A 27,876-nucleotide genomic window follows, 5' to 3' on the forward strand; every position below is an offset into this window, starting at 1 on the left:
CACCACCCGTTCCGCGCTCCGCTCTCTTCCGGAGAACCGAGGCAAACCAGGCGCCCGGCCCTGCGAGGAGGCGGGCTCTACTCCAGGGGCCGCCAATGAGCGGGCGAGCCGCGGCTGCGGCTACGCCCCCTCACGCCGCGTCGGCCTGGCCGTCCCCAGACGCCTTTCCGGCGACGCAGCGGCATCGCGGGCTTTGGCATGAAGAAAGCGGTGGCGCTGGTGGGCGCGGGGCCGGGCTCGCCTGGGGCCTCCTCGGTCCCCGGCTTCCTGGCCAAACTGTGGGCCCTGGTCGAGGACCCCGGGAGCGACGACGTGATCTCGTGGAGCCGGGTGAGGGCCGCGGGGCGCATGCGCAGAGGCGCCGGGGGCCTGCCGCGCTGGGGGCAACGGGCCCTCGGAGCACGGCCGTTCCGCGGGGGGGCCGGGACTGCCCCGGCGGGGCCTCTCCGGCTTGGGGTCGCTGCTGGGGCCCGCCGGCCCCGCGCGGCCCTCTGCCTGCAGCCGGCCCACAGCTGCGATTCGCGCCTTGCAGCGACCAGGAAGGGTGCGAGGCCCTGCGCGGGGGGCGGAGGTGCCCCCGCTGGAAAAGCATCTGGACCCGCCTCTGGAGCACTTCCTGCCGTTGCCGTTGAAAGAGGAGGACTTCCCCCTTGGCCAGCCAGCTGAACGCCGCCCCTCTGGGTCCAGGAGCCGGCTGTGCCAGCGGAGCCCCGCATTGTTACTGGGCTCAGCCTGGTTCTGTGCTAAGGCCTGGCGGAGGACGCTTCTGGGCCTAGGCCAGCTGCTGCGAAAACCGCGTGGAAGTTAGTTCAAGCCTCTCCGGGAGGGTGACTGGCAGGATTCTGATGAAAAGGGTATGAGGGGTGACAGCAAAATTGGGGAAGAGCCCTGCCATGTTATGCCAGGCGGGGGTGGTGGTGGTGTTGGGGGCTGGCGTTTTGCTTTCCAGCAGGGCATGGAGAAGGGCATGACCACGAGAAAGAGAGCCTGATTGCCGATTTGAAGAAAGCGTATAATGAATCGAATAGGCTTGAACCATGGAATGTTTTGCATGACTTTGAAGTTGAAAGTTAGCTGCTGTGTGGAATGCATGAGAATAAATGGAAAGTTTCAATATGGATGTCCCCATGGCGGCCATCCACATCTGCAAGTAGAAAAGGGTGGGGCTTGGGGTGTGACTGCATGTCTGCCATCTTGCCGATTTTGACCTGGCCCCGTGGACGCCGCTGGTTGTCTCCTTGATGTTTAATGTACTGAAGGATAAATGCCTCCTTATGTCATTCGAGGTGTGTGAGTTGGGACATAACTTTGTGTACTTCTGTATGCGGATGATGCTTTCTTCTTGGCAGAGAACCCAGATGACTCCTAGCAAACGTTAGGTAAGTTGTATGAGGTAACGAAGAGCACGAAGCTGAAAAGTAATGGAAAGACTAAGGTAGTTGCGCTTGGCAGGGAGGACGGAGGACTGCAAATTAGACATAAACACTCCCAATATATTAAAGAGGTGATAAGGCCAGCATTGCTGCTGTTGCCAGTTTATTATGCATGATTGTAAATTATGTGAAACATCTCTGTCAAATGCTTCCTGATAGGATGATCTCACAAAAAATCTCGGCCAAGAAGCATCTGGGTTTAGATTAGGGTTCTCAGTTGTAGGTCAGTGTTTCCCCTTCACCACCGCTCTGTGAAGTACGCCGGTCCACCAAAAGGTTCTTGGCATTTGATTCAATCTCCGCCAAGGCATTGTGGTGAAAACTGGCAAAATGTTGTTACTCTGTCTGGATCTTTAGTGGGGCTGCGGGTCAGCCTGTATCTGCTAGCATCTTACGTTGATCTGAAACAGCTGTGTGAAAACCAAGCTATTTACTGGGTGGAATGCTAATTACCCCCCACGTCTGGGAAATGGACAACTACGAAATGGAGCAGGTGAAGGCTTTTAAATATCTAGGTGGGTACTTCCAGCTGTCTTCTTCCTGGAAACCTCACTCTTTAAAACTCTCTTGGCATGCCTGGTTTCCAATGCAATAGTTAGATACACAACCCGTAGGGGCAACACCTGTGCACCTGGAGCGATCAAACTTTTAAGAGTCCAAGTATTTGTTGTATGGTGCACAGTGTTGCACTTACGATACTCGTATGTTAGAAGCTGCCCATCCTAAATTTTTGAGATCCCGACTCAGGTCCCTGCTTGGTTGCCATTGTACTTCTTTGCCTAGAGCTTGGGCGCATCTCTGTCAAGGCTCGCTTACAGCACCATGAGATGAAGTATTGGCTTAAGCAAATCTTCAGGGGTGAATCTTTAGCCCAATTATTACTGACTGATAGACAATGCTCTTTGGAAGAAATAAGTAACAGCCAGTCTAGTGTACTGTAGCCCCCAATTTTTTATCCATGCTGGACCTGACCTAGAGAGAGCTCAGACAGAGAATCTTTGACCTTCGTACAAAGAGAGAGGACTAACACCTTATATTTCTACCACAATGAGCTCATGCACCCTGCCTTTACCAGCCCTCATTATTTCTATCACTACTTGTCCTGTTAAACCGGAGGGCTTTTACACTGGTACACTTGGACGCTTTCCCACCGATGGCACTGTTAGGAAGGTTTAATGGCATTCCTTACCAAGAGGGTTTGTGTACGTGCTCAGATCCTGAAATTGAGGCAGTAGCTCAGGTACTTGTGAAATATCCTATTTACCATCCTTGGAGGGTAGAGTTGATTTCCTCTCTTGCTATAAACCACCCAGATTAATCTCACACAGCAGCTGTGTGCTAACTTCTAAAAGGCCAGGATTAGGGAGTCTCCAGAATAGTGGTCAAATTTTGTGCCATAGCAATGACAGTCAGAAGTCACTGTACCTGACTGTACTTTAGGGGTACTTATTTTCAGGTACAAAAAAGTGTTTACTGTGTTATATTTTAATTTAGTAAATTGAATAGGCTTGAATGACAATGTTTTGCATGGATATACTGTTGAAATTTGGTTGCTACGTGTGATACAAGCAGCGCCTGATGGAAGTAAAACATGGATGAGAATAAAGAGGTGTCAGCTTTGTTGTCCCTGTGGCCATCGGCACCTGCAAGAACAAAAAGGGTCGGGCTTCGACTGTAACTCCATACCTGCCATCTGGCAAATTTTGACCTCGCCTGTAAATGCTGCTGATTGTCCCCTTGATCTTGGAATATGTTTACAGATAAGTGTATGATAAATGCTTATTATATCACTCCAGGTGTGTTAATTGGGAACCTCACTGGGTGTACTTTTGTATACAGATGATCTCTTCTTGGCAGAGAACCCAGATGACTTGTAGCAAATGTGGGATAAGTTGTATAATGCAGTGAGGAGTATGAATCTGAAAATCAGCACAGCAAAGATCAAGATAGTGATGCTTGTCAGGGAAAACGGAAGTCTACAAGTTAGACATATCAGAGCAAACAGATGAATTTGCAGGTAGTCCTTGTGTAGCGACCACAATTGGGACTGGCAATTAAGCAGTGTGACTGCTAAGTGAAACGTCACGTGACCGTGATGGACTTACGATGTCACTTGCCATTTGGTTGTTAAGTGAGTCACTGAGGGTCATTAAGCAAGACATCACTTGACTGTGACTTGCAGTTTTACTGCTGGCTTCTCCATTGACTCTGTTTGTTGGAACTGGTTGTGAAGCACGCAAATGGTGATCACATGACCACAGGACTCTGTGATGGTCGTAAAAGCCTGCTGGTTGCGAAGTGCCTGAATGTTGATCATGTGACTGCAGGGATGCTGTGACAGTCGTAAATACGAGGACTGGTCATAAAGTTACTTTTTCAGCACTGTCATAACTTTGAACAGTCGGTAAACAGGGCAGTCGTTATGTGAGGTCTACCTGTAGTACCATTTTTACCAGTGATAGGAAAGTAGATGGTGAAATGTAAAGACATGCACTTGCTTGTAGACAGGCAACATTAATTCATTCATTCGTTTATATTTCAAATTTAGTCACCGCCAATCTCACTCACAGAGTGGGTCTGGACGGTTTATACTAAAAACCTAATAAATAGTATATAGCCTGCTGTGAGAAAGAAATGTTTGTTTAAAGATGCACCATGGCCATATACAAGCGTGTGTTTCTGCCCACTTTGTTCTATGGAAGTGAGAGTTGGGTACATCAGGAGAAACAAAAGGAAGTTGAATGCAGGGGGAATGGGGTACTTAAAAGGGATGGGGTCAAGAATAAAGGGGTGCTGAATGAATGTGAACTGAGTATAAAAGTGAATAATCAGTATAAAAGAAGTACAGTACTTTACAGTGGTTTGGTTGTATAGAGGGGATGAATAAGGTTTGAATTGCAGAACAGATCTATGAAGAAAGAATAAATATATTTAGAGGAAGGCAAAGGCTGAGAAGACTGGAAGGAGTTGACGAGATCCTCAAAAGGAGACCAGGGGAATTGAAAGAACAGAAGGCAATGTCAGAAGAGGTTTATTGATACGATGGAAGCAAGGATAGTTTCTGATGAAGAAATGTAGTGAATGGTATTGGGGGATAACTAGACGTGGTAATAAATCCTTTTATCTCCTGCCTTTAATGTTTTTGGCTAACTGCTCCTTATTCTTTTCCTGTGCTTTGCATTATGCTGTTTACCCCAAAGGGAACTGCATGATGGCTGAGTATTTGTGTTTATGGGGATGCTTAAATTAGCAATATTCTGTAACATCCTCCTCCTCGCATTGTATATAGAGTTTTGGATTTTAAAAAAAAAAGCATGTAAGACATACTATAAATCAGTTGCTCTAAATCAATTGTGAATTGGGATGCAACGCTCAGAATAATTGCATTTCGCTTGTAAATATCAGCATATGTGGCTTAAACTTTATAGACAGTGTAATCTTGACTACATTCTAAACGAGAAAATGGGTTGGTCATTCTCTTGCATGTGTTCGAGCATAAATGAATATTTTTCCTTTTTTATTTAGGTGGAGGTTCTACATTTGTTTGAAAGCAGTTTATAAGTTCAAGCCTCCTCAATAAAAATATAGCATTTCTTGAAATAAGCCTTTCCTTTTTTAGGCTGATTTTTTCTGCGATTTTGGGTAGGGGTAGGAGAAGTACAGCCTTGTGTGGCGCATAGTGGTAGGTGGCAACATTGCAGCCAAAACTCTCCCCATGACCCGAGTTTGATTCCAGCGGAAGCCAGATTCTCAGGTAGCCGGCTCAGGTCGACTCAGCCTCCCATCCTTCCGAGGTTGGTAAAATCAGCACCTGGCTTGCTGGGGGAGGTTTCGACTGGGGAAGGCAATGGCAAACCTCCCCACTCTGTAGTCTGCCAAGAAAACGTCACGAAAGCGGCGTCCTCCCAGAGGGTCAGACATGACTCAGTGCTGGCACAGGGGACCTTGCACTTGTTTTTCAGGAGAAGTACATGATATTGGAAGCCTAGTCAGTCTAGGAGATGATAAGATTGAAGCAACAATTTGGAATGGAACTGAGAACATTGTCTATTTCGATTTGGTGCGGGCATATGCCATGGATACCACATTAGAATGGGTACCCTGATGGTAGAAACTTATATTTCTGGTGGATTAAACCAGATTAAATGTGTGGTAATATTGGGCCTTAATCCCTTCCAGAGTTTGTCAGCCTTATTGTTGATAAATGTTGTTGGGTTTAGTCAGGACCGTGCTCAGAGGTGCCACAATCTCCCTGTGTGGGATTCTTTATCCTGCAACGTTTCAGTACAAGGGGAACAAGGAACTGCATTTGACTTGCTGTTGAGCTCATGAAATCTGCGTGGGGCAGAGGAGAGACATCTTTGCATGGATTAATCTTTCCTGGGCGTGATGTAGATCCTTGGTTACACCTAGAAGTACTGGAGCAAACAAATGTATAATGTATAATGTCTGAATCCCTCCTTTTTTAAATTATGAAATGTTTTCATTACTTGTAATTGTCTTCAGCCTTAAGCAAACTATAGGCCATTTAGTAGACAGAAAGCAGGATTATGTAGCTTCAGAAACGGGACGTTTGGACATTGTATGACTTAGAAGTCTTGTCTTGCCCCCTACCCCCCCTTTATTTCAAGGAATGCCTACTGGATTGGTATTTTGTTTGCAAATGAATGCATGCATACAAAGACACGTTATCAAAGTAATTATGTGGATGTTTGCAAAATTAGAACTGGCTAACACCTTCCAGCTGAAGTCCCATTTTCCTGTGTTCATTTTAATAAATCATTTTATGTGGTTACAGTGCTGCAGTCAACTTTCTCAGGGATTATCTAGGATTCTGTACCACAAAAATTATTTTCATTCGCGTTCTGAGGCTTTATAATATTTCTTTAAGGGAAATCTAAGAATGGGTGTGTTGGTATTTGCCTCCTAACATAGGATTTGCTAAGAATACCTCTGGGCTGAGCAATGCACATGGATCTGGATTTGTCCTCCTGAGAAAACCCTGATTATATCTGCCCCAGTTTCGCTTTTAATGCTGCTTGCAATGTGTCAGAGAAAGTGACCCACTTGCCTTTTGTGAGTCCTGCATATCAGCGACTTCCATATCGGTTTTGCTTCATGAGCAGCCTGCTTCTTGGCTCGTTCATAACTATAAAGGAACTTTTACTCCTAGCCATGCAGCTTCAAGAGCTGCTATATTTATCTGGACTATTTTGCCAGGTAATAGTTTTTAATGCGTTTAGAGTTTGACAAAACAGAAAATTCAGGGTGCATATAAGTGGCTCCAAAGAATTTCTAGACCAAGGCAGATTTTGAGCAACTGATGGTAGTCCCTTGGGTTGTAAATGCAGATGACTCAGATTTTGGTGGCAGGTGCTAGAGGCCTTGTAAAGAGCCGAGGGGTTTCCTGCCCTCTGCAGTTCAACTCAGAATGCAGGACTATGGCAGATTGTAAAATCCCAGTTTATGTATTATTGCTAGGTGGCATGGCTTGGAAATGGACCTATCCTTCAAATCTTGGGTCTCTTTTCCATTAGTTTTTAGGGACACTTCTGTTGGTGTAGCATAGCTTCATTTATTCTTTAGGCAATATAAAACAGAAGCTGCCGATGACCTACCAAGCAAGCTTTTTTGGCAGAAGGAGAAGTCTGCCTTTTCTGTAGGTATGCCTGAGCCAAGATACCATGATATTGTCTCCAGGACTTCCAGAAGAATGCATTTATTTACTAGTATTTTTTAAAAAAAAATCTTGCAGCAGTTTGCAACAGCAATAACACACACAAAATAATACTGTATAAAATAAAAGTGAGATGAAAGCAAAGTAAAAATAAGAATAAAACAATGCATTAAAAATCCCGAATATTGGCATGATGAATGTCAAAATTGGGCCCTATCATTTCACAGACGGAGGTCAAATCAAAATGCATTGCTGGCTTGTGGCTTAGGAGCACCCACATATAAACTTATAATAAATAAATAAATACATTTCACATCCTTTTGTATCTTAAATCCCACCAGTCACTCTGTCAGACGACCTGTGTCCCACCACATTGGAAACCCAAAGCCCACTTTTTCAGGGAAGGACTTCTGTAAGTTCAGAGGCATTCCGTTTCTCAGTTACAGTGAGGTTGAAGGACAGCAGCAATTGCAACTGCAGTGCTGATAGTTCTTAGCTGTGTAACTGTAACGTGAGTGAAAGGTAACTGGGGCTGAAGCAGTGTTTGCCAGTGGAAGCTGTTCTCCAATAAGCTCAAACCGAAAAAGATATCCAGAAAGAGAGATGTGCACAACCTTCCAGCGGCTGCTTCAGTCCCACACTCCAAGCAAAGTTCCTCTGGGATGCTTCGTTTTCCTGGCTCAACAGAGTCAACTGGAGATTGATTGCTCTGCCATCTTTACCTGCTTGCTTTAATGGATTCTTTTTCGTTAAGAGATGAAAGTCACGTCTCTTCCAGATGGTTTCAGCGCATCCCTGATAGGTGCTACTGGTGAGATGCCCTAAAATAACAGACTCAATGATGCCACTGTGTAGTAGATCCAGACATCTTTAGTTACTTTTTCTTACTGTATTTGTTTTTTTCCCTCCTTATTTTTCCTAGAATGGACAGAATTTTTGCATTTTGGATGAACAGAGGTTTGCTAAAGAATTGCTTCCCAAGTACTTCAAACACAACAATTTGTCTAGCTTCATACGACAACTCAACATCTGTAAGTATCAGATTCTGTCTATATTTTTGCGCTTTTCTACCCACAATGTCCATTAAAGTGAAAAGACTGCCTAAATTGTCAGAAAATAAGCGTAACAGTTACATTATTTGAATATTTTAGATGGAAAGCCTCTCACATTTGCATAGTTACGGTATAGTTGGGTTTATGCAATAGGTGTAAGATTCACCTATTCACGCAGTAGCAATAGAGCTGTTCATGGATTTTTAAAGGGTGCTTTCAAGCTGTAAATGGAACGTTAAAGGAGCCACATCCTCTGAAAGGTTCATTTGGCTGCTTTAAAAGTAGTCCCAGGCTGGCCATACACATGCAGGCCACACACAGTTGTTTGGTTTTGTTTTGCTTTGCTTTGCTTTGCTGGCAGGGCAGAAGTACCATCTGTAAATGTCTAGACAACCAAGGAGGGTCTTTGAAGCAGCCGCATGAGCCTTGCAGAGGATGTAACTCTGTTAATGCTTTGAGGAAGAGTGTAGTGCTAACAAATTTTGTGAAATGCTCCATTCAGAAAGTTTGCATAGCTCTATTACCCAGGTTGTATAAACCTTAGTAGACATATGAGATAAGTTTCAGGGTAGAGTAGCTACATGGAGATAGCAACAGCTACGCTTAACCACACCCTGTTGTACCGTGTGCTCATTCTAGGGCATGCTCATGCAGAGTTTGAGTGTGGCATATCCAACATATGTATGTGAGTAAGAGTGCAACATGTGCCCGGGCAACTGTGCCTATAGCAATGTAGTATTCAAAGAAGCCTGGTTTGAAATCCCTACTTTGGTCTGGAGTTCAGGGTGTGACTTTGGATCAGTCATTCTGTTGTGGGAAATAAAAGTCTGAAGTCCCACAGGTCAGCCACCTTGAGCTCTCAGAGAAAAGGCAGGAGATGAGTGCGGTAAATAAATAATTGAAAAGCAGGTTCTTGATGGGAGACTAGTGTAAACCTCCAGCCTTAAGAGAGACCAGAAGAATGTAGGAGCCCCTCAGCTTGTGGTCACGTATCTTTCAAAAGGGAAGAGAAAGCCCGGGGAGAGAATTCTGTGGGCCTTGCTCACTCGCAGTAACTGGGGAATGTTATCTTTGGTTTGGGGTTCAATATCATTAATATACCAATGATTCTCAGCTTTCCATCCTGCTCCAGAACGAGGTGCACTGGAAGTCCTGGAGGCTGTGAGGGACTGGAGGGGGTGGAAGAAGAAGAGGCTCAGGCTGAATTCCCGCACGGCAGAGTTGCTGTTGATACGAGTTTCATTTGGCTCCATGGAGACTATGAAGGAGCAGGTGGCAGTCTGGAGGTCCTCTTGGACTTGGGGCTCTGGCTAGGGCGGCAGGTGGAAGCTGTGGGCAGGTTTGGCTGGCATCCCAGCTGCTTCCTTCCTTTCCTGGATCAGGAGAGATTGAAGACAGCGACTCGCACCCTTGTAATCATGTGGTGGCGTGCCACAGTTTGCGGCGCCCAAGGCTGCTCCTGGAAACACCCTGGAAGCTGAAGCTGTTATGCACTGCAGCTATCCCCCGCCACTACTAGCTGCTGCTGCAGAACAGCACTTGCATGGTGGTGGTTGTGCCGGTTGCCAGTGCGCTTCCAGGCTCTGTTCAAGGTGCTGCTGGTTACCTCCAGAGCCCTGTGCAGGTCAGGCCCTTGGCTGCATGGGGGGGTCTCCTCCAAGAGATGCCCCTTCACTGTAGAAGAGTCAGGCAAGCTCCTCTCCTCTTGTCATTCAGAAGTGGGGTGAAAACGGTCCTCTTCTGTAGGGACTTTGGAACCGGGAGCTACCATGATTTGTTCCGCGATTTTAAATATAGTCTTGATGTTGGAATAGGGCTTTGTCTGTTTGCTTATTTTAGTATGTCTCCTAGAGTGTTTTGAGTAGGTAGGTTACACATTTTTGTAAATGAATAAATACATTGTCCAGATTTTTTTCTCCCTGGAATTTGATGAGACAGTAAGATAGCCAAAGATAACAGGTCTGGGAGTAAAACTTGCAGTGTTTGAAGTGAAGTTTTTTTCAGTGCAAAGCAGTTTTTTTAGAAGCACAGATTTAAACTAGGAGGATTTGTATGTTCCAGTTCTTGCTTCTTTTTGCAAGAGTATGTTAACTTTTGAATGGTTGTCCAGTGATAAACAGTGCTGAATTCTACACTGAAAAAACTTGCATTCTTGTATTAAGGATGTGTTATGGTAGTGTGATTTGTTGAATAGGAATTATAAAATTATGCTGTCATATGGAACTAAATTATGTGGTATTTTTTAAAAATATTCTTTATGATAAGTAAGCAAGAATATATAGCTCATTATACATTTCCATCGCCACATTTTTGCTTGTTTTCTCTACATTCTGAAAATGCAGTTATGTGTTCCAAGCACTGTATCTTTATAAAATTCATTTCAACTGGAGGAGAAAGCATTTTAATGGAACATTAGCAGAATGGCAGGTTCTGAAGTGGGTGTGGGGGTCCAACTGGAAAGCATGATGTAAGTGTATGTTTAGAATGTTGTAGCATCTCTGGTATCAGATAAAACTGAGTGATAGTGAACTGAGTTTCTTCAGAGTACTTGTTCTGCATGTATTCTCCACTGTTGTTTTAAACAAAACATTTCAGCTTTCTGGATGACGGCGTAGCTGACTGCACAGTTGCCAGCCAGTAGATTCTGGACCTGTTTCATATATTCAAGAAAGAAGGGTCGTATGTTGATACTAGGCTGTGCAACACTTTGGACTTAATTCCAGAAAGGTGCTTTGCAACAGAATATGCAGTTCTTTAAAGCAGCTGAGTCAGTTTGTTTGTTTATTTTGAATAATTTATATGGCTGTCTGTCTCAGCATTGTGACTTTGGGTGGCTAACAATACATAAAAACATGCCAACAATGCAATACAAAACTAAAAATGATAATTTAAGTATCTATAACAAAAAACGAAGCGCACGTAAACAGTACAATACAATACAATTAAAAAATGTTTCAACCCTTTTTGCCAAGGTAATGGTTCCTGCATATCTCCACCAAGGTCATCTTACTGTCTACCCCACCTAGTCAAGTAGGAGCAGAACCACAGCAGAACAGTGCCCCTAACTCCCATTCTTTGCAGGCAGACCAGAAGGATATAGTTGTTGAAGGTACTGCTAAGAGTTGTAATAGGACTAGAAGGGTTGGATTCCATCCATCCAAAGTCAACGTGGAAGTCATCCACCAGTGCAGGACTCAGCTGAATCCTGATTGGAAGCAATTAAGATAACCTGCCTCTTCTAGGATCCTATGTAGCTGAGTTCCCACCACTTTCTGAGCAACCTTAGCTGAAAAAGTAAGTTGAAGATAGATTGAAAGTTGTCAAATATAGCCAGGGTAAACAATGTCTTTTTCAAGTCAGGTGATATTACATCTTTCTCAAAGAGACATTGCTCAGCCCAGAGGAGCCAGGAGGGGCATAAACCAAGTAATGGAGCTCATTCTGCAAAGCACGTTATCAGGTCCTTTGGGTTTCATAAAGAATCCCAGGTTGTCTTGTAAGAGCTGCCCATCTTCCCTCTCTTGACTCTGCCCAGCTGGTATTCAAACCGGAGTGTATATTTTGAGCACCAATGAAGCTCCATTCCTTTTCCAACTCTGTTACAAGTCTTTGATATTGGGAGGTGCACTTTTCATGTCTTCTGACAATTTCCTTGAGAGGACCAGCTGTACCACTTTCCTCTGCTAGAGGGTGGGGGTAAGTACTCCTCTGAAGCTGTCTTATTATACCAGGGCACTTGTGCTGTTGGGAACCATGTGTCTAAAGATGGGTGAGACATTCTGAAGGCTGGTCTCCTCTAGAGCACAACTTGTAGACTGGTGGAGGCATTTTTGATAATGGAATACTAGTCCAACAATCACCTCTGCTTGTGGCTTTGCAGGTATTTGGGGTCCTTTTAAAACCTTCCATACCTGTTTGTTCCATCTTAATATGGTGAAGAAAATGCACAATAATGGAAGGCAATATGACTATAATTGTTTTAGAAAACCAACTTCCAGCTGCAATATTCTGTATTTTCTTTGGCAACTTTTCTTCTTCCATTGGTCTATTATCACGCAGATCTCTTTCCTTTGAAGAAGGAAGAAAAGAAACAGGTTTTTTGTCATATCAGAATATGACCACTGTAACTCTTCTTTTGAGTGGGGAGTTTCCGACTAACTAAAGGAAAAGGAAAGAGTCCAAATGTAGGTGTGTTTCTCAGAGACACGAACAGATTTAATTTCCCCCAATGTTGTTACAGATGGCTTCAGGAAAGTGATTGCACTTGAAAATGGCATGATAACCTCTGACAAGAATCCTGCCATTGAGTTTCAGCACCCGTTTTTCAAGCGAGGGAAGGCTGATTTGCTGGCAAACATCAAAAGGAAGGTACTGTATTCTAGTGTGCTGCCTGGTGAAAACTTCTTTGTCCATTGTGATTGCATATAACCTGGTCTACTTTCTCTTTAGAGCATTATGCGTGAAAGCCTTGACCTTGGTCATCCTCTTGGATTGGACCTTGGCTGATCTCAAAAAAGCCTATGCAGGACTGGATCTCTTTAGTACTGTGATGGGAGACCACTAAAAATTGTAGGACTGTAGAGTAGAATGAGAAATTGAAAAAACATTCTGGAAGAAGGCAAAGGCAAGCCACTTGCATATTGAGCACGTCCATGGAGTTGAGCTTGTCTTGAGCGAGTCTTTGCCTTTATGTTTTCCATCCATGCTAATGCTTTTTTTTTAATTGAGATGATGAAATACTGCTTTACTTGCAAAATTCTGGAGCTGTGGAGGCTGAATGGCCAGCTACCTTTTACAAAATGTAATGTAATTGATATATACAGCCACATAGAAAGCAAAAATCAATCACAAAGGAAAACAAAACCTCATGTATTATGATAGATATGTAAAAGCAACTCAGTTTTTAAACAACGAATTAAACCTTGGCTGCATGGGACCACAGTGATTAGTCTTTATTATGCCAATAGAGAACCATTCAAAGTCTGGGAGGGAATGAATTTCTTCAGTGGATGGTTTTACCAACTCATTATTATCTTTAATATATTCCAAGCACAGTAAGGGCAAATGTCTAAATAAATTGATAAATTCCAAGGTTTTGGTACATCTTTAAATCATATTTGTCTTCCAAGATCGTATTAACAATGATGTGAACATTAAACCAAAATTGGCCAGGAGCAGGGCAAGCCTGAATCATAGGTGTCAGAGTCCACTCAAATTTAGCCTTTTCCTTTTATACTTGTGTCAGTGCTTTTCTTACTGGGAAGTTGCAATCCTGCTTTTTTAGTAAAATTCTGGTACGGGGGTGGGTGAGCGCCCAGTTAGCTATTCCTGAGTCGGCATAAACATCAGCTTTGGGTTATCATCCATGATAGGCAAGGGGAAGGCTGTGTATCCTGAGTGTTTTCAGCATCCTCACTCCTTATGAGTCAAATTTCGATTGCATTTGTTCTTTATAAACATGTTTCATCTTAATAAATCATCTTCAGTCTACTCTGTCACAGGTGTCTACGGTAAGACCAGAAGACCTCAAAGTCTGCCCGGACGACTTGCACAAAGTGTTGTCTGAAGTCCAGGAGATGAGGGAGCAGCAGAGCAATATGGACATCAAGCTGGAAAGTATGAAAAGGTGCAGCACCTTCCCCATGAACAAGTATTGAGAGGCAGATCATGGGGGGAGTTTTCCACCCCATCTATAGGGCTGTGTCTAGAACGAAGGGATTGCCTGAGCACAGAAATATGGACACATGGGCAGCCTGGATGACATTCTTATGCTCCAATAGAGAGCATTGTATCATGATATGAGCACCCACCCACTTTGAAAAGGAAATAAAGGATCTTGCATATACTTGCAAATCTAGGAGGAAGATCTTTTCCTTATTAATTTTCTTCATGTTTGTTTCTTGTCCTCTGCCCCCAAAGATCTTGCTCATGCTGGCTGCTGAGTTGGCCTGCTGAACTGCGGAATCTTATTGGAGGTTTCACCCACCCCCAAATAACTGTTCTCCTTTAATGTTTTAATTAAGAATGGTTGGGTGTGGGCAATGGGAAGATTCATAGGTAAGTGGCAGAGCAGAAGTTGACCCAAGTCCATAAAAAGCTGCCTGATGAAGGGCTGAACTGATAGGCCCTCTACCCCCTTAATGTCCATAGGTACAAGACTTTCTGCCTGTTCCCTTCCAAAGAGATAGGGAACATCTTGGAAATGTTGGAGCTTTTTGCCTGCAGGACAGATATTTTGCCCCTGAGCTGTGACCTCTTGTGACTTTGGCCTCCCAAGTCTCCATTTAGAGGATCTCCGGGAGAAGGGCTGACGAATGCCCTTTCTCAGAACCTGGCAGTTCAAGCGTGATTAGGTGGACCCCTTCCCCACGTCATTTCAGGACAAGCCTCTTTGTGCCCCACCAGATCCCAGGAAAGAGTCCAGTAAAGCTACAGCATCTTCTTTCTTTTCCATTCTGGGTCTCTTGGAATGGGAAGGCTGATCAGGGTCCCTCCTTCGCCTGCCTTCATGCATCCTTCTTTTCTTAATGCAGCAGCCCAAATGTTCTTCTTGTGAAAGCCTCTGGTAGACCAATCTGACCCCAGGAAGTCAGTTCGCTTTCATGATCTTGCCTCTTTCTGTTCCTTGTTTTCAGGGAAAACAAAGCCCTCTGGAAAGAGGTGGCCTCTCTGCGCCAGAAGCACAACCACCAGCAGCAGCTTTTGTCGAAGGTGCTGAGAACAGCCTGGGCCTGGGCCTGATGCTCTGCTCCACTCCAAAGCAGCGGTCTCTTGCCTGGGGCTCTCCAACTCCCACCACCCTCACTTGAACGCAGGAGAAGGGACAGTTGGAGAGTTGTCTCCAGGAATCAGCTGATCTTAGGATCCAGAGCAGGATCCTTCAAAATGATCTGTCCTGTTTCCATGTTTGGAAGACAACCACCCATCATTATGTAGTCCAGATGCTCCCCTGGAAGATAGAAGTATTTCTCAGGGTGCTCCCAGATTTGCAGAAGTCTTGAAAGGAGGAGACTCCACTGATGGTCCCAGAAGGCATCCCTGGGTATAAAGCTGAGGACTGCTAGTGGTGGGGTACTCCTGCTGATTACTTGGAAGGACTGGATTGAAAGAAAAAGGAGCAGAAGAAAAGTCCTGTAGATCTTTTAAAAGATTACAGTCAGTGCATGGTCTGGATAAATCATTTTGTAATGGATAGGCCCTTAATGCTGAGAAGTTTCACTGAGCAAAGAAAGGAATAATAGCTAGCGTAAATTGCAGGCAAATGCAGTTCATTCTCCATTTTGCTGGTTGCAAAAAGCTGTGGTTTATAGCAACTACCCTATAATTTTACCTTATTCTCTCTGCATCTTAGTTCAGGTTGAACACATCAAATCAGTCTCTTGAGTGTAAGAAAAGTCCCACAGTGTGACTCGTGCATGGCAAACATGCTTTTTACCCTTTTTTATTCTGAATCTGGTAGGCATTTTTGCAGAATGCACTTTGTTAGGAAATACAGTTCAGGTAAATAAAGGGCTTGACCTGATAGTCAAAAGAAATGTAGCAGCTAAGAGTTCGCTGTGCTGTCAGGAAATAGAAATTATGTTTTTGTTGCATTCTGAAAAGCAAGAAAGATCAGAAGTACCTAAATTAAATCCCTAAAATGTGGAGTTGATAAATAAACTCCCAGAGATTGATTGATCAACCATTTAAACTGCTTTTAGTCTACTCTTCAATTGAAAGGGCTTTTAGAATGTTTTGTAGAACATTTGTAACAAGTGACTCCTTGTGTTTGGGTTTGTGCAAGACTCAGAGACACAGCTATCAAAGACAGATGGGGAGAAAAGACAAAACAAAGCAACTTTGAATGTCTTTATTGTGGCCATCCTTAGAGAAACAGTTCATGGAAGGAAGGAGCCTCATAGAGGAAAGCTGCTTGATTGGGCCTGGTAATTAGGAGTTCTCTCTGGTGCAGCAGATAGAAAGGCTTCTGGTGCGTTCGCACCCAGAAGAATGGAAGGGAATTGCAGGGGGTCCCAAATTTGGAGCAGGTTTGTCTGCTGATGTTAGGGAAATATAGGTAGTCCTTGACTTACAACCATTCATTTAGCAACCGTTCAAAGTTACAGTGGCGCTGAAAAAGTGACTTAGACCGGTCCTTGCACTTATGGCCATCGCAGCATCCCCACGATCATGTGATCAAAATTTGGATGTTCGGCAACTGGCATGTATTTACGACGGTTGCAGCATCCTGGGGTCATGTGATTGCCATTTGCGACTTTCCCAGCTGGCTTCCGACAAAATCAATGAGGAACCACGTGATTTGCTTAACAGCCACATGATTCACGTAATAACCACTGTGATCCGTTTAACGACCACTGCAAAAATATAAAATTGGGTGTGGTGATGTGATGCCTCACTTAATGACCACATCACTTAACAACAAATTTTCCAGTCCCTGTTGTGGTTGTAAGTCAAGGACTACCTGTAGCAGCAAAGGTGTTGCTAATGTGAGCCACTGCTCTTTTAACATGGCATGGTTGGATGGTGAATGATTATTTAGTCCATGTACCGTCAGATCAATCTTCAGTTATTACAATAAAGGTAAATAATTGCACTAGTCAAGGTGTTGGATCCAGACAGGAAAAGGGAGGTTCAAGTTCACCCTCAGCATTGGAAACACCCTCAACATTGAGGTCTTTCAACAGATTCATTCCCTCAGCCCAGCCTGTCTCACAGAGTTGTCGTTAGGGGCATAAGGTGAAGGAGGATCCCTAAATAAATCATTTTGAACTCTGAGATAGAAGGTGGGACATACATCTAACAAGTAAGAATATGGTGAAATATTCAACTTCTGCTTGTAGAAGCTTTAGCCATAACCTTAATTCCTTGTTGATGTATGGTTATTATGGGTGATAGAATTTTTTAAATCTGTGTTGTGTGGAACTTAAATCTTATGTAAAATGGTCAGTGATGAGGGGGTGTAAGTATGTGTGTGTATAGATGTAGTATGTACAATTTATTTATTTGAGGAAGGTATGAGCTAAAGGCAGAAGTTCATGGAAAAGTTTTTAAAACCTTTGCCAGTTGTTCCTCTTTGCATGATTTAATATTGTTCCTGTGCTTAGTTTCCTTTTGAGGCTGTGATGGTTGAGAGGAGAGGGAATTCTTACTTTTCTCCTCTTTCTTTCAGATTCTGGAATTTATACTGGGTTTGATGAGGGGAAACTGCATTTTGGGGCTCAAAAGAAAAAGGTAATTGCTTGCTTTTTGGCTCTGTTGCTATTCAAAATTAGTTGGTAAAAGATTCTGATTCAGTTTTTTTTCCACTGAGAGAACAATATTCTTAAACTCTGTAGGGCTCCTGCCTCCCTCTTAAGGGGATACAAAGGGACTGTCTGAAATTATTCCTTGAGGCATTCAGATGCAAAATACTCTGCAGTGCTCTTCTGAAATGCTGTCTGTCCTGTTTCTTTCCCAATCGAAGCGAGTATTTGTAGCTCAGGGTTGAACTGGGGAGTCCCTGGTGCTCTCTGAGCCTTGTTGTTTTCTTGCAGACGTTTCATTGCCAGACTGGGCAACGTCTTCAGTGTGAAGAGGGAGCGGGCCTTGCTCTCTGTTTATGTGCCAGAGTTTGTCCTGCAGCCATAGTTTCCTTTCCTGCAGGACAAACTACGGTATATAAGCAGAGAGCAAGTCCCACTCCCTTTTTGCACTGCAGATGTTCTGGCAATGAAACGTCTGCGAGAAAACAACAAGGCTCAGAGAGCACCAGGGACTCCACTGTTTCTTTCCTCCTGCTCCTGTTTCTGATTACTTTGCCTCTCTTTTCATGGTCTTCTGATGAACACCATTCCTGTCCACATTAGAGCTTTTATAGGTGTGTCAGCTATTAATGTTTGTGGCTGCTCAGGGCACACCCCACAGCTTATGACTTGTTGTGAACATGCCAAAAGCTTGAGCTGACTTCTTTCTGACACACTCATGTTGATTTATTTTGGGCCTTGCATGGATCTGTCAGATGCTTCTCTTACCAGGGGAAAAAAACTCAGATTGACCACAGCTTGTTTCAGGTTTGTTTCTCTTCTTAGCATCGGGTGGAAATTGCTGGTGGCTAAAACGTGAAACCCGAACAAGCCAGTGATGCTCTTAATAAGCCACAGGGGTGATGGGAAGAGCAGAGAGAAAGCTTGGTGTATTTCCTCCAGGCCATAGACCCCAGAGAGCATATTGTATGAACCCGTTCTGTGCTTTCCTCGCTGAGGAAATTATGCAGAAGGGTGTGATGGTTTCATGAAGCTAATTTCAGTTGGAGGCTGAGCTTCTTCAGCTTGGAGACCCTGGGACTGAAAAGAGTTTGCAGAGCAGGTGATCTGTTGGTCAGTAGCTTTTTCCAGTTGGGAATGTTCAGATGATTGTGTCCAGCTGTTACTCTTGTCCTTTTTTCCCATTCGTGTGCATAGAAAAAATGTTTTGGATGGTTATAGCTGGTGAGGGCTTCCAAAAATGTGAAGGTGCATTTGGAAAGCATATGTTTCTTAATTCTTGCGTTAAAACAAATGGCTGTTGTACATACTCCTATGCAGGAGCTTCCCATGTGAGAAAATCATGATTTCCTTTTCATGTGAACACAAGAAAGGGTTGCCTTATATTTTGTAACTCATTTTTGTTGGCTGGAGACCTTATTGTATTCCAGATACAAATTGTTCCTAGGAAAAGTCATCCCCTTTTAGTGCAATAAAGATTATGCCTTGATTGTGCTGAAAGCCTGCCTCAGTCAGTTCCTAAGCACCTCATGTGACCCTTTGAACTGCAAGCCATAATTTCAAAGCGCATGCTGTCAAAACCTGCCGTTCTCCAATCAGTTTAGTAGCTGTAAATGGGAAAACAATGTTTGGTTCATCAGGGCTGCATTCTAGATCAAGGTAGTTATACGGTAAAATTAGAATGTCACACTGACATCACATTGTATTCAAATGAACGTTTCATCAGTTTGCCCAGTGTCCTACAAGCTACCTTAAGGAGGCATGCAAATCATAATTTGTTCTGTTTTGTTTATTTTAAAAAGGGAGTAAAGATTCCTTCTGTGAATTTATTTTCTTGGGCTGTTTAGAGAAGTCTGAGCTGAAAAACCCAGATTAAAGCCTATTTCTGTTTTTTACGAAGCCATTTCTCTAGTGAAGATTTTCTTGCATGGGGAGCAAACGTACAGGGAAATGCTTCAATTGCTTGCATGCAACCGTTTCTACCTAAAAAGCTTTGCTCGATCCCCTGTCCATCCACCTCCATAGGAATACAGCTCCCTGCGTGTTCTTCTTCTCCCAGGTCTTTGGCTGATGCTTCGGATACCTCACCTGCAAAATACAGCCGCCAATACGTGCGCATTCCCGTGGAAGACTGTGAAACCGTAAGGCTTCCTTTATTTTGTTTTTCCTCTTCATCCTCCCAAGTTATCCCAAGTCAGTTCATGCTAAGTTAATGTTAGTTTGGTGGGTTATAAAATCCCTTCTTAATAACCACTGTTAATTTTTGTATAATGTATTTCAATTTGACTAGGAATTCTCCTAATAATTGCCAGAGCAATAACATTTTTACTATGATAAAAATTGGGTAAATAAAGAAAAATGACAGTAAGGGTGTTGGATGCACTGCTGATTGCTATTGTGCCCTTAGACAGCTATTTCGGAGCATGGTCCAGGCTGCCAAGACTCTATTATCATTCGTGACATCACGGATGCTCAAGAGGAAGAGGAAGAAGCAGAAGGTGGTGCCCCAGAGAAACTTTTGGCGCTGGTGCACTCCAATCCTGAAAATTGGTGAGGTTACAGATATTCAGATGTTTTCATTGAGAGACAACACTGAGGCAGGCTGTTTCACAATAAACTGATCCAAGTGCTGAATATTTTTACCCTAGGGAAGTTGTGTGGAAGTGCCTGTATAGCTTTGTTTGTTTTGTAAAATGTTGGTTTGTGGTCTGGTTGGTGAAAGGTCCCCTGTGCAAGCACCGAGTCACGTCTGACCCTTTGGAGGGACGCCGCTTCTGCGATGTTTTCTTGGCAGACTTGGTCTGGTTACCTCCATATCAAAAGAAAGGAATGAAACTGGGGTGGAAAAGTAGAATTGGGAGTTATGCTTAAAAAGTAGAGGTCTGGCCTTTTGATGGCTTGGCTTGTGCAGCTAAGGGGATGAGAGGCAGGGCAGTGGCGGGTGTGTGAAACCAAGTTAAGCCTTCCGAATGTCCAGCATTGTCTGTTATGGTTTGTCAGGATCTCCAAGGCTTCTCTCAGCCCTGCTAGCTTAGATGTTGAACATAGGGCTCAATTGCTCAGCTGTGGATCCAGCCCACAAGGAGTGCCTCACACATTAAAATGCCCTGAAGGCCAAAGTGGTGATACCAGCTTCCCCAAAGGCAAATATATCTGGTGCTACTCAATGACAGTGCTAGGTGTAGATCTAGACGGAATGGGGTTTTCATAATTAAACCCTCCTTTTCAGAGCATTTCATAGAGTGCAGTGATATGCATTGGATTCTGTTTGAAAGAGAGAATTAAAGGCAAGGATGCCCTCCAGACCCATTCAGCTCCTGGTGACTGCATCCATGCAGTATTGCAGAAGAGGTTTGCCTTTACCTCCTCCTGGGATGTTCTCCAAGTTCCCAGTCTAGTCAACGACACTAGAATTCCTACATGGTCCCCATGCAAGTGTGAACCAGGACTGATCCTGTTTAGATTCTGAGATCAGGCAAGACCATGGGTTACCCTGGGAAAGAAAAAAACATCCTGCTGGAAGGGGTGGAAAACAACTTCTGTAGCCCTGCCAAGAAAACTGTAAGGATGCTGTCCCTAGTTTGATTTGAGGTTCTCTTAACCCTGTCAAAATGGAGAGGCACCAGCTTGACAGCCAGCAGTGCAGGGTTCCCCTTGGGCGGAGGACGTGTTCTCCCCACTCTGCAGTGCTGTGAGAACTGCTTTGCTGCTTGATTGCACCCTTTGGAGAAAGTGAATGTTCAGACCGTGTTTGTTACGTTTTCCAGGAAGGCCCCTGTGCCTGCAAGAGAAGGGGTCCCTGCTTGTGGAGCACTGGAGACTTCCGAGCCGGAACTGCCCCAAGGCAGCCGTCCGGTTCAGCTTACGGATGGCTCCCTCCAGCCCAGTGCCGTGGAGGTGCCTGCTCCACAGGTCGGTGCTAATGAAGAAGCCGCGGCAGTGATTGACTCCATCATGAGCGAAAACCCAACGGCAGCCTCGAGTGACTCTTTTCTTGACAGGTGTGTCCAGTTTCAGAGAGGCGGCACCTGGTAGGGTCATCCCCTGCCACAGAACCACAGTGTTGGAGGATGTTAGTCACTTCCCTGGTCCCTGCAGGTATTCATGCCATCCGTGACAAATGGCTGTCCAGCATCCTCTTCAGACAGCCCACCCACCCCCCATTTTCCAAGCAAGTTGGTTCCACTGTTGATTAATGAAATCCTTGGTTTTTCCTTTTGTCTCTGGAGCTGCTGCCTCCCTCACTCTTCCCTGTCCTCTCACTCCGGAAGGGAGAAGATGGTTCTTTCTCTTGTGCTTGTATTTCTCTCCAGCAGCAGCTGTAAATCCATTGCTAGATTCTTTCTCTCTCTACTTATTTCTCCAGCATAAACCACCATGAAAGAAACCTCTTGTTTCCTGCCCTCCCTCTTACCATGGTTGTCTTACTGAGCCTGTGTGCCATGAAGATGGGATGTAAACCTGGTAAACTAAAGGCCTCCTGCTATTCCAAATCCAGTTGCTCATTCTGACCGTTTCTTCTTGGAACATAGTAAAATGGTACCTTCTTCCTTCTGGCCATTCCTCTGTTACATTTATGTTTCCTACATCCTTTCACAGAGAGGAGATCCAAGACTTCTTGAATTGTATTGATGCGAGTCTTGAGGAACTTCAGGCAATGCTGTCTGGGAAAAAAATCAACTATGCTTCGGAAACGCTTACTGATGTGAGTTCCTTTTTGGGCTGTGGCATCTCTCTCACATTTCCCAGAGAAGAAAAACTGTGTTTCTTACAGTGTGGCAGGGCACCCTTGAGTTGGGGGAGTCTTACAGTGGAGGCAGAGCCAGGAAATGTTTTGTTGATGCTTCTGGTGGGAGGAGAAGCCACTTTTCCAGTTCTGGCCCTGCCTGGCCCCAGAAAGTGTGTCTCCCTGGTTGCTGCTTCTCTTCTTTCTTCCATTCTCTGCCTTCTCTTTCTTTTCCCCCCCTTCTGGATCAGCTAGTAGTGGCCACCAAGCAAATGGACACCAATTTGCTATCCAGGGCTGCTTGGAGAACTTCTTTGACAGCTGGGGCTGAGCCAGGGAACCAGCCTTCAGCACCACCCCAGTGTGCCCTCCTTGCTGCATTCTCTGGGGAGAAAATGACCTGTTCTTCACCTGCTGAGTCATTGGGACAAAGCTTGTGGCTCCCCACATCCTGACTCAGTCCCCACCAGATAATCTTAACCCAAAGCCCAGACCTTACCGTTCTCCCTTGTCAGAGAAGGCCATAACTTACCAAGTGGGGTTACACCGTCTCTGAATCAGGACTGGACTATTTACCATGTGTATCTGTGGCTAAAGCAGTGGAAAAACCATTTGGGTGATCCTTAACTGAATTGAACAATGGGGGTGGGGGGTGAGGAAGGAAATGATGCTGTTCCCTTCCCCAATCCTTAGAGACCTCCTGGCTGAGACCTCACGGGGATAAGGGCCAGTCAGCCACCCATAATTTTGATACTTCCCTTCAGGATGAGTCAAATTGGGGGGAAGAGGAGGGGAATGCCCATGGATTAAGGAAGAAGACAGCAGATAGTGTGGATTTGCTCTCTACAGTGGCCAAGAGTAGGACAAGAACCATGGGTGGAAGCTTTATAAAGAAGATCCAAACTTGAAAGGAGGAGGAACGTCTTGATTGTGGCAGTTGTTAAGCAGTGGAACAGCCTTCCCTTTGGAGTCATGAGGGATCTATTGGAGGATTTCAAACAAAGGCTGCAGGGCTGTTTGTATGGCCTGGTCCTGGGATTCCTGGCTGGGCAGGAGGTTGGGCTAGATGATCTGCAGGGTCCTTCCAACCCTTGGATGTTACGATTCTAGGATTGAGGGACACTACTTTTAGCTTCAGCAGGTGATAGCATGTAGCTAACTTGAAGGAAGCTTATTTTTTTACCTATTTAAACCTTTGATTTGTCTCAAGGGAGGCTTTTGTCATATTTTTGCTGTTTAAATTGTGGTTTGTTTCTAATCAATAAAACAAATCAGATTGCCTTAATTTCTGCTTTCAGGCCTTCAGTCCTGAGCTTCCTGTATTGGATTCAAGCATGCCAGAAGCTCCTCTCAGATTGGAAAATGTAGGTAGTGGGGTCTTCCCTGGCTCCTGGGAGGGAGGGGAACCATGAATTGGGAAAAACATGTGGAGCTGTCTTGGAGTTGAAGGTACCAAGTGCAGTTCTTTCTGATCAGCAGAGTTGTTTAGATAACTCTGGACCCTGATCAACTGAATTTCAGGAATACCTTTGCCAGATGAATGGAGTAGTAGAGCAAGAGAGATCCCTGTCCAGGAGGGCTTAAAAGTTCAAACTGCCCACAGTGACTTTCTCCAGATTACTGACTTGTAGGAAAGCTGGTGAATGAGCTAACTCAGGCGCAGGTAACTCTTGGCTGCAGGAGCCCCTTCTTCGGGGCTGAGCTTTCGGGCCACTGAGTTCAGTGAAAAGCAATTTCCCAAATGGCGTTTGCGCTCTCCGTGTTGCTGACTGAGAGGCCAGCTTCTTAAAAGAGTCATTCAGCTTTTCCAACCTGATGCGCTCCAGGTTGCCAGACCACCACTTCCATCATTCCCGTTGAGGCTGAGGAATGCTAGCTCTGTCTTTCCTTTCAAGAAGTCAGAGTAAGAAACAGATTCAAGCCCAGCTTCTTCCTGTCAGTTCCAGCCCATGACACGGACTCATTGACTCCCCCCGCCTTTTCCGTCTTCCTTTGCAAGCCGCAGAGCCAGACTTGTCTGAGCAGGTGTTGAGTTCCCAGCTCCCCCTGCACTAGAATTGCCCCTCTGTTCTGCGTTGATGCTGCTCCTCTGTTTGGACAGTCAGCAAGAGGCTTGTGGCTGATGGCGGGGTGCGATTCCCTCCTTGCTCAAAAGATTCTGGCTCAATTCCTGTTAGGTCATTGCGGGGTCAGGAAAGATTTTGCCATTAGAGGGAGTTTTGCACCAAAGATCCTGCTGAAGCCATTGTGAAAGTGGAGTGTGTTTTGTTGGCACTCTGCCTGACTTGGCTGGGGTTTACTCTCCGGTGTTTCTCTTTTCTGGGTATTGTGAGATGAAGCCCTTTCTGGTGACTGGCGAACGGACTCGGGCAGAGTAGTTCAGAAGCCTCCCGAAAGCCTTTTCCTTCTTCTTGAGAAGTCTAGCTCCAATTCTGTGTTTTGCAAGAACTGTTGTAAGGGTCAGAGCAGCCTCTCTAAGAAAAAGATTTGGGTTAAACCGTTTTAAATTATATTGCGACAAAATAGATCTCTGCCAAATCTAAATTCTTTTGTCAACTAAGTTCTTAGAAGAAAATCCATTCATTTTCCTTTTCAAATGAGCTCCTTTTCCAGGATGGTTTGGATTCTGCTATTTGGAGTAAAACTCTGGCAGCTTCCACCAACGGCCTTGACTTTGTGAGTGATGCTCAGAAGAATTCTGTGCTGGATGAATGCAGCATACAGGTTTCCTGGGAGGAAACGTTGGGTGGGATGGGGCTTTCTTCTGCCTTATGCAGTGTGGAGCACTGAACCAGAAGCATGGACTCTGTTTCCAGAGCTTGTGTTCTGCAGGCAGACACTTCCTGCTTTCTGGTGTCGCTAGCCAAGGTGGTATGTTTCAGCAGAGGAAAGAGAGTCCTGAAATGAAACGTAGGCTGTCAAGAGCTTGGAGTAATTGTCTTTAGTGTGAATGTGAGTGCGCATAAAGAATAGACAGGTAACTAGAATTATTTCTGTATTAATACCCTTGCTCTAAAAAATTCTACAGCGCTCATTGTAGCAGAAATACCAGAACAAAGACCTCTTAATATTTCTACTGACCATCCATAGAGTAGACCAGAAACGGGTACTGAGAATGATTGGCAGCCGGAGCTCTTTGTGTGGAGTAACAGTGCTTTAACTGGGGTTCTCAGCTGAGGCTGGGGAGGCAAAGCGTTGGCCAGGCTGTCATAGCCAGAGTGATGAGCTGATTAAAGGAAAGAGAGGAAACACAATTCACCTGATTAAGATGCAGTGGGTGTTTTAAAAAAGATAGTATTTAAAAACAAATATTCTAAAAATGTTTTTCTGTGCATTTGTTTTTGTTTTTTCTTTTAGACAGAAGACTTACCAGCAAATTTAGACACAGTTGGGATGAATGATGAGGAAACCTCAGGGAAGAATGGTGAGCAAGGGGGAGGGGAGGAATTGGGAATTGCTTTGCCAAATCAGTCTGGAGAAGCTGAGCAGGGGTGGATCCACCGGGAATCCATTTGGGAGCAGCATCCATTCCTGTGTGGTTTGCAGCCTCCTCTCTCTTCTATAGGAGTTGGTGTCGTCCAGATGGGTTGGACATCAGCTTCCATAATCTTTCAGCCCGTGTAGCCAGGGGCTATGAGTTCGGAAGGCCAGAGTCCAGCCCATCTAGAGAACATCCAGTTGAGTGCCCCAATCTCCACCTGGCACACTGGCTTTCATGCAGTGCGTGAGGGACATCCCTGAGAACTGTAGTCGCTTCCCATATAAAATTTTGTTCTTCAAATGCTCTTCCTGTTTGAAGTTTTATCTTGGCTATCTGTGGTTAGGTCTCAAAACCTTTTGTGCTTACACAAGATTTGGAGAGCAGAGAAAGGAAGAGAGGAATCGGGCTTGGGCAATGAAAGGTCACACAGCAGTGACTTTCCTTTGAGAAATGCAGTCATGTTTTTAAAGACAACTCGGGTGCATCCTACCGATGCCAGAGTGCTGAGTGGGCCGCGCAGGAACCCTCCATCAGCTCTGTTTATATTTCTGATCTTATGTCTGGCATTAACTTTCCCAGCACTTTAAATCCTTTATTAATCAGCCCAACTAAAACTGAGTTCAGGGCCTCTTCTATGGGGCAGGAAGTTGAGTTGACTGGCACCAACCATGGATGTTCACAGGAAATACTTTAAAAAAGACAAGATGGTGGCCGCAACAGCGCAATTCAAGCTCTGTCGGTTTGTTTTTGTGTGGGGAGGGCTTTTGACCCCTTTACCATGCCCTGCGGGCATCCTGCACCAGTTCTTGGTAGTAGTAACAGCTCACCTATTCAGCATCCCTCTGCCCACTTCCTATTTCTAGCTTTTGACATTTTGTTTGGAAGAGAGGCAGTGCTGTTCTGTCGTTTCTTTTTATCTTGTAGTAGTAGTTTTAAATTGACTTTTGTTGTGAAACACTATATGTGTGTGCTTTGAAGGATAACAGTAAATTGAAAGTATAGCAGCAGTAGTGATACCCTTGGCGGTAAACTCTGGTTTGGCCAAGCAAGAAGCCAGATGTGGAATACAGAGGTATATTTATTTCCGTTCCTTTTGCTTGTTCTTCTCTAAGGCCGATAGAGAGGACCCCATCACACATGCCTGGATTCCTTGTGTTTGATTGATACTGACATATTTGGCAGTCCAGGCTGTGGTGGGTCTCAGTTGACAAAGCTGCTGCTTGAACATTCCCTCTGGGATCTTGCCTTTGTGCTCTGCTTGGGTGGGCAGCGGATGGCACATTCCTTCCATGACTGTACATGCCAACCAGCATTTAGCTTGGCTATTAATGGGTAGATGTTTTTGCCCCCCAGACATGCAGCTGATTCAGTATCGGGGGAACCCTTTGCTTTCACTGTTTGAAGAACCTCCTTCCAGTGAGGAAGTTGGCAGCCTGGGGAATGCCGGAGGTGATCTGCTGGATTCAGTGGGGAGCAGCGAAGTGCCGCAGCAAATCACCAATCCAGAAAGCCAAACGGATGGACCTGCTCCGCTGGAGCCCCTCGATCAGCCCCTTCTCTCAGAAGACATGAATGGCGAATATAAACTCTTTCCTCTTCTGCTTCTCAGCCCAGTTGCCAATTTCATAGAAGAGGCCTCGGAAATAGAAATGACGTGAATCGCTGGCCGATGCTTTCATGAAACAGCGTCTTTTCTGTAGAAGATGATTCAACAAGTACTGCTGGTTGCAGTTCTACTTCTCTTCCTTTCTGTGGCTGAATTCCTGCCACAAACATGGGGAAGCTATTTCTTCCCAAAGAATGTAGTGTTAGGAAGGCAGCTTCAAGGCTGGAGCTCCAAATTGCACTATATTTAAAAAAAAAAAAAAGCAAAAAAGATCAAATTTCAAATCTGCTTTCAAATTGCTTTATACAAAGTATGCTATTACTAAGACAAATGTTTATATCTTAGTGTAAGGTTTGCATATTCATATGAGGGGTTTTAAGTTACCTGGTCCCATGATAGTCAATACAGTCATATTGCATTTATCTTTTTTTCCTGGAATGTTGTGATAGCTTGTACGTTGTTAGAATTATGTTAGGGTTTTTTTGTAACTAACATTTTTTTCCTCCAAATTTTTGCCTCAATTCTCACTATTCTGTTTTGTCTTCAGCTATGTCACCTGTTATGTACTATTTACTCTTAAGATTTCCCTCTAAATATTAATGTAAGTAACTTCTGTTTCCTATGGAAAACAATATATTTTTAACACATCCATTTTAAAA

General features: G+C 44.5%; 1 protein-coding gene across 3 annotated transcripts; it reads left to right on the top strand.

Annotated features, from left to right (window-relative positions):
- The first annotated feature begins 149 nt into the window (after positions 1 to 149).
- Positions 150 to 27,876, top strand: LOC134504301 (heat shock factor protein 3-like). 3 transcript variants are annotated; one of them, XM_063313444.1, is made up of 13 exons: positions 155 to 330; positions 8,033 to 8,141; positions 12,403 to 12,530; positions 13,649 to 13,788; positions 14,798 to 14,873; positions 17,332 to 17,393; positions 19,464 to 19,545; positions 19,812 to 19,954; positions 21,172 to 21,405; positions 22,004 to 22,109; positions 23,429 to 23,494; positions 25,488 to 25,554; positions 26,965 to 27,876. In XM_063313444.1, the coding sequence occupies exons 1-13, from the start codon at positions 199 to 201 to the stop codon at positions 27,267 to 27,269; spliced, it is 1,650 nt and encodes a 549-aa protein (XP_063169514.1). In that variant the 5' UTR covers positions 155 to 198; the 3' UTR covers positions 27,270 to 27,876. The 3 variants fall into 3 exon arrangements, with proteins under 3 accessions (XP_063169516.1, XP_063169514.1, XP_063169515.1); XM_063313445.1 differs by having other exon boundaries at positions 13,664 to 13,788; XM_063313446.1 differs by lacking the exons at positions 25,488 to 25,554; positions 26,965 to 27,876 and adding an exon at positions 24,550 to 25,133 and having other exon boundaries at positions 150 to 330.

The sequence above is a fragment of the Candoia aspera genome, chromosome 12, assembly GCF_035149785.1.
Source record: "Candoia aspera isolate rCanAsp1 chromosome 12, rCanAsp1.hap2, whole genome shotgun sequence".
In the NCBI taxonomy this organism is placed as follows: Eukaryota; Metazoa; Chordata; class Lepidosauria; order Squamata; family Boidae; genus Candoia; species Candoia aspera.

Excerpts from the sequence above, each read along its gene's own strand:
- LOC134504301 (XM_063313444.1), top strand. The coding sequence starts at position 199 with ATGAAGAAAGCGGTGGCGCTGGTGGGCGCGGGGCCGGGCTCGCCTGGG. Across the intron at positions 331-8,032 it reads ACGTGATCTCGTGGAGCCGG|AATGGACAGAATTTTTGCAT; the intron begins GTGAGGGCCGCG and ends TATTTTTCCTAG. Across the intron at positions 14,874-17,331 it reads AGCAGCAGCTTTTGTCGAAG|ATTCTGGAATTTATACTGGG; the intron begins GTGCTGAGAACA and ends TCTTTCTTTCAG.